At 44.9% G+C, this 6,595-nt stretch overlaps 1 protein-coding gene across 1 annotated transcript in view; it reads left to right on the plus strand.

Moving 5' to 3' along the window:
* LOC109300293 (adhesion G protein-coupled receptor F4-like) overlaps positions 1–5,746 on the plus strand; it is a 26,278-nt gene extending 20,532 nt beyond the window's left edge. The window contains exon 9 of the mRNA XM_019520991.1: positions 5,097–5,746. Within this exon, the coding sequence (XP_019376536.1) occupies positions 5,097–5,102 (6 nt within the window). The 3' untranslated portion in view covers positions 5,103–5,746. The remainder of the gene's footprint in view (positions 1–5,096) is intronic.
* Positions 5,747–6,595: the final 849 nt, after the last annotated feature.

The following is a 6,595-nucleotide window of genomic DNA, read 5'->3' on the forward strand; positions in this document are numbered from 1 at the left end:
AACCTTTTTTTTTTTTTTTTTTTTTTTTTTACTGACAATCTATGAGTGTTTTACTGACAACCAAACTTTTTTTAATGACACATGCTTTTGCTGATGTATGTTTTACATAAGGTAAATATCACTCTTCTGCCAGGGTCTGTCTTGCTGACAGGCCTCAGTTAGAAGGGCAGGGTTAAAATGTAGGGGGTTAACATCAACCATAGCAAAAAAAATATTGCTTCTCAGTTGAAAGTTTGCCACAAAAATTGTTCTTGGGTTGGCAAACCTGTGTGACTACCGTGATGATTTTACACTGTGCTGGTTCCCTCCATCCCCCATACCCTGCTAGAGGCTATTCTCCCTGCTTGAGGCTATCCACCCTGATGCCCCCAACTGCACCCCACACCATGCTGCCTCTGCAGCCCAACCCCCAGCCTTGCCTTTGCTGGCTCTGCTCTCCCTGTTCCAGCATAGATTTGGGGGTCCTATCTGTGACTCAGAGTATTGTAGGTAGCCTGGGACCCTGCAGCATATAGCTGAGACAACTATCCCTGCAGGGAGCTGTGCTCTTGCCCAGAAACCATGTAGTGCTGTTGTGCTCCATCCATCTGTATTTCAATCAAGCTGTGGCTGCTTAGTGTTTTTACGAACAGCTCAAGTTTTGTTTTGTTTTTTAAGGACTTTACTGGCAGCCATTTCAGCCTGTTTTTTGTTTTGTTTTTTTTACTGATTGTAAATTTACTGATTGTTGGCAACCCTGGTGGTGGTGGGTGTGAGAAGTTGTCATCACTAACCCTCAAAACAGTTCTTCAGCAAACTATTTCAAAGGTTCAAAACCATTTCTTTGTGACACACTGCTGTATTTCCTGGCTAGCTTAAAACTTGCAACATATCAGGTCTGTGGACTAAAAATCCTTTAATTCAAGCAATAGACTTGTAGATTTTGGAGCCAACACATCTTGGGTTGTTCCAGTATGAGGCTATCCTCCAGACATACTAATGACCCTAATGTTGTTACTACTATCAAAGTTACTTCATTGGTGCAAACACGGCTGAAGCATGAGTTTGTAGAAGCGGCATTGTTTTGGTTTCTATTTCAGATGCCACTTTTATGACTTCATAAATATAAAATATACCCACGCACTTGTTTATTTGATTGGTGGCAATGCGTACCTTGAGCCTGTTCTTATGGTATTTTGGCACTGATCAATACTGGGTGTTTGGTGAAAGATTACCCTATGAAGTGATTTGTCAGGGACTTGGAGTGCTTTCTATAACAATGTTAAACATTTTACTTGAGGCATGTAACTGAAAATATTCACATGATGAAATGATCACTTTTACTATACTACTACTAATAATATTGTTGTTGTTAGATTCTTTGAGCTACTTTTGGACATTGACCCTGTCAGTTATCTGTGTTTGGCTTCCTCAGGTCAGGCTACTATTAGGTGTTGTATGCAGGCTTCACAAAAGAAACCATATGGAAATTTATTTCTAATATGGAATGTGTTGTCCCATAAATGAAGAGGTTTTATGAGATGTACACCTACCTCAGTGCTCCACTCTTGACACTGGATGCTATTTATGTCTGCAGGCGAGGAGGGAATTTGTGGTGATGTGTTTAGAACTGGGGGAAAAACCCCAGGATATTTCTGTCCCATCAGAAATGCCAAGGTCTCAAAATCTGGTTTCATCCTCAACTGAGAGATTTTGTGAAGGTGGTGGGAAATTCACATATTCTTTCCTGGGAATATTGGTTTAACAAAGTCACTATGTCAATAAGTTGATATTGCTGTGTTAACATTTTCAGGCTGTTGCCGTTTTAAACTTCTGACTTGCTCAGGTAGAGTGGTCTAAAGGTTTTTACTCTGCTTGCATTAGGGGCTCCCATTTTCTTCTTGCTATTTCACAGTAGCTAGAGCCAATTGATGAGATTCAGTTAATAATTCCCTCGGAGTGGTACTGCTGCCTGAGCAGTTCTGCTGACGCGTCCATACTTGGAAGTCACTGCCCTTCTTCTCACCAGTGTGTTGGCTGGCCAGTCAGTCTTGATTCAATTACCTTCATGCCATGCTGGAAAACTTTCCTCCTGAGATACTGGGTCCTCTTTACAGTCCCATGTGGATGGCTGCAGAGAGTTGTCTGATAGTCATGGGTCACATTGTACTTATTTCCACCAATTTAAAAATTTTAATAGATATACATACAATATATTTATTGATTTTTAAATGCACTAGCTCCCTTCCACCCCCATGTGGTTTTTTTGCCTTAGCGAAAATACTTATAGTATTGCGTATTATAGGGCCCACTTTGCAAACCCCTTTGATTCGGATTCAGATTCAGCCCAAATCAGGGACAGCGATTCAATTCATTGATTTGGATAACTGTCCCTGATTTGATTTGGCCGAATCTGAATCTGAAGATTCGATGCTGATTTGGAGAATCAGTGATTCAGCGCACAGACACAGTTTTAAAAGTTTTTTCTACATACCTCAAGGTACCAGCATGGCTCATGAACACTGCAATGCTGGGGCAGATGGAGCGTCCCACAGGAGTGCGGGGGGCCCCTCCACTTCTGGTCCACTTCTGGATCCACTGGGGAGCATGCTGGCTCCCCCCCACTGTTCCCCCTTGGTTTTGTGATCAGTCGCAGAGGGACCCCAGGTGCCCCCCCCCCAGACCCAGGAGGCACCAGTCACTGAGCTGGGGGAGGCATGGGGGGGGCCCTCTAGGGCATTCCCCAGCAGACCCAGAAGTGGACCAGATGTACTCCTGGTCCACTTCCAGGTCTGCTGCTGAGCGCGCTGGGGAGCCCCCCGCACTCCTGTGGGACACTCCATGCGCCCCAGTATCGCAGCATTCATGACCCCCTGCTGCCTAGAGGTATGTAGAAAAAGCTGTGTCTGTGTCTGAATCTTCAAGTCTTTCTGAATCAATTTGGAGGGTTCTGATCTGATTCGGTGAGATTAAAGGATCCTCTGATTCGATTCGGATTCAGAGATGTGCCACTGAATCGGGTCAAATCTCCGCCAGATTGAATCAGGGACTGAAGCTTCGCACAGCCCTATTGTGTATACAATTATATTGCATATGGAAGTTGTGTTCACCATCTTTAGAATAGGGAATTCTACCAAAACTGTAAATATCTTGATTAATAATGATGAAAAAGGGAAATATTTCAGGTTGTTCTAGGTACCATACATTAAATTAACTTCTGCAGCAATAGGAAGCCCAAATTTCAAATCGGACAAAATTCTTAGGGTAGAAGCAATAACTTTCATTAGATGAGCTAAATAGTAGCAAAACAAGTTCTTTCTTTGCAAGCTGTCGGGCCCAACCACCCTTCTTCATCCATAGGAGAATTCAAAGATTGTAAAATCTTTGAATTTAAAGTGATGCAATTACCTAACCTGGAAATCTTTAAGAGGAGACTAGACAGTCACTTTGCTGGGGCCACCTGACTCCCAGGTATCTTTCCTGCCTAGTGCAGAGGGCCGGATCCGATCGATGATCTTCTGAGGTCCCTTGCAGCCCCTTACAATCTGAGAATCTATGACAACTTCCCCTAGGTGAAGTTGCGTTTCTACCTGGGGTGACCTTTACAATCTTTGCAAAAATTTTTTTTCCCATGGCTGAGAAAAGGCGTTTGGGCCCAATAGCTTGCAAAGAGAGAATTTTTTTGGCTACTAGTTAGTTGGTCTAATAAAAGGTATCGCTTCTACCCCAAGAGTTTTGTCTGCCTGTGCTTTTAGACCAACACAGCTAAAACCAATAATCTTAACATTTCAAATGGCACACTTTCAGATCCTTAGTTATGAGCCTTTTATAGGATTGTCTGCCTTTTCCATAGTTTCTTAGATGTTTTGTAATACATTACATTAGGTGCTTATTCTGGAAATCACAGTAACAAATTGATATAATTTTCCGAATATTCTTCACCTTTTTAGAGCCATTAGTTAGATGCTACATATGGCTCACATACATAATTGATTACCTGGGATTAAAGAGAGCTCCTCTCCCCCATGGGTAGCACAGCTGGGGCAAAGCCCATCGGGGGTGCGGGAGGCGGGCAGGTGCAGGCTGCCACTGCAGTCTGGGGCTCCCCACACTGGTGTCCTCCCTGGGGCCTCCACAGCCCAGCGGGAAGGACCCAGCACTGCAAGGCAGAGCAGGGCCAGGTGGGAAAGCTCGGTACTGCTGCCATGAGCCCGGCGCTGCCATGGTGAGGCACCCCCTGCCCACACACCAGCAGCGGGGGCAGTGGTGCAAGGTCCTGCCTCCTGCTGCTGCTGAGCAGAAACTCTGCCAGCCTGCAAGGGGAAACCTCCTTAACCTGCGTTTTTCTCCTTTAAGGGAGAAAACCCAGGTTTTACTGTGGTTTTCTGTTGCAAACGGAAAACCTGGATCCCCGATTATCATCTCAGCTTTTGCTTATCCCAGCTGCAGTTACGGCACTTTTGCATACCTCCTCTTTATGTTTTCAGTGCCACTCCTGAAGGTCAAGTAGCATTAGGGAATATGAAAGCTGCAGAATGCTCCACATCACTTAATCCATCTTCATCAATCAGCCTTTAGTTCTTTATAGTCATAGGGCTCATATTGGTATTAATAAAATGAGGATGTCTTATGCAAATCAATTCCTGTAGATTGAACGGGAAAATCCCTGATGATGAGCTTGCACACAGCTGGTCAACAGTTTGCTTGCAACAATTTTTTTCTGTTGCATAACCAAGTAGCAAAGTCATCCACTTCATCTCAGGTATAAACACAGAGCTTGAGTCATCAAAGCTGGACCTGACTCACAAAGAGAAATATGTCTTGTGCATTTAAGCATTTAATATAGGATTCAAAGTGGGATGGGTCACACAGATCTAAAGTCTGGGTGGTGAAAGCTTGACAATGAATTGGCCAAGTTGTCAAACCTTAAGCATTTGGACTTAAGTCCGTCTTTAGTGTCTAGGCATTCAGAAGAATATTTTCCCATGGGGTGAATTTTTCTGTGTCTTCACATCGAAGTCACAGCTCACACCTTCCTGCTGGCCCCTCTAAAAGGCAGGATACGAGACACAACGAGCAGTGCACTTGATCTGGTGTGACGATCTCTTTCTTCCTAGAGCTAACCTTGGACAAACGGCTCCGGTGAGGCTGCACAACAAGAGGAAGGGAAGAGCTGAAGGCACCAATGTTGTACAAATGCGCAAGATGCTGCTGAGAAAACCCCAGCGAAAACCTGCATGACCATCACAGTGTGTGCAGCAGAAAGCCTTTACCAAAGGCAGACGAGAAAAGGCCTTGCAGCTGGTGTCGGGGGTAGAACATGGGGCCATTCTCGGGAAATGCTGCTGCCACCGCCCCCCTCCACCTGAGAGACGGTGACACTTGAGGCGGTTTCACACCTGAGCTCAAACAGCTGCCAGGCGGGTTTGTCTTTGCCGCTCTTTAGAGGCATTCGTGTTTGCTTTCATGTCGAATGGATTGAGAAACATCCCAGTAGTGAGCCTGGGGGTCTGCTAGTGTTTCTCTATCCAGTAAGTGCAACATGGAGGTACTGGAATTATCTAGAGATGCCTGTTCAGCCATAACTTGCTGAAAACCAACTTCATTCAGCTGCCTGTGATGAAAGCAAAAGTACTGCCAGGCTTCTGCTGGTTGTAGAGAAATAGAGCTGGCAAGGACCTTGAGAGATCATCTACCCTCAGCTCTGCTTGTGTCTATGTTGAAATGATTGTGTCCAGTGGAGGGCATACCTATTGAGAGAGTGGGGCAGGAAGCTGTTGTCCTGTCCTGGGGGAAAAAAAAAATCAATTTCAAAAGGTTTCTTTCTTTGACGTGAATCAGAGACCGAATTTTTTTTTCGCTACCCCGCTTCTTCTAGATGATCTGAATAGCCAGTAAGCCAGTGGGCAGGACATTCACCTGAACTGTGAGAAACGGAGGCTCAAATTACCAGGCCAAATCCAGCAGGGAAGGGATGGGAACCTGTCTTCTGACCTAAACCCCAGGTGAATGCCCTATTGACTAAGCTACTGGGTATCCTACTACGAGTTTGTCTCTGGGCTCCATCTGGATCTAGGAAACCTCTCCCAAAACTGCTATGTTCCTATAAAAAGTTTCAGTTTTGACAAGCTGGTATTTTCCAGAACCAAAAGTCTGAACTGGAAGGCCCCTTCCAGCCCCTAACAACCATGAAACAATCCTGCCTCGTTCTGCTTGTACAACTCTTATACCCCAGCGTTGTGCCCAGTTTACACATGGGGAGCTGAAGCACAGGGTGGATTCACTTGAAGGAAGTGTGCATCTGAGTCAGGACTTGTATTTGGGTCGCGAGTGCCAGGCCAAAGCCCCGTTTGCTCAATCATCCTTTATAAGGCACAGGCCAGCCTCACTCTCTCACCTGTCACCCCTGGGACCATTGGAGGAGCGTTTGCATTTGGGCCTTTTGCCTGAAGTTGACTTGTTTGTTGCTGCAGTTATTCTGGAGAATGGCAAAATCATTTGTATTTAGTAAGGAGTTTAAAATGAGGGGAATTCCCCTTTGGATGTGAGAACTCGATTAACTTCACAGTTTAATTAATAGGTTCTTAAGCTCCAAAAGAGCCAGCATGAGAGTTCA

This window comes from Gavialis gangeticus, unplaced genomic scaffold (genome assembly GCF_001723915.1).
Source record: "Gavialis gangeticus isolate Ggan-Ray unplaced genomic scaffold, GavGan_comp1, whole genome shotgun sequence".
Classification (NCBI taxonomy): Eukaryota; Metazoa; Chordata; order Crocodylia; family Gavialidae; genus Gavialis; species Gavialis gangeticus.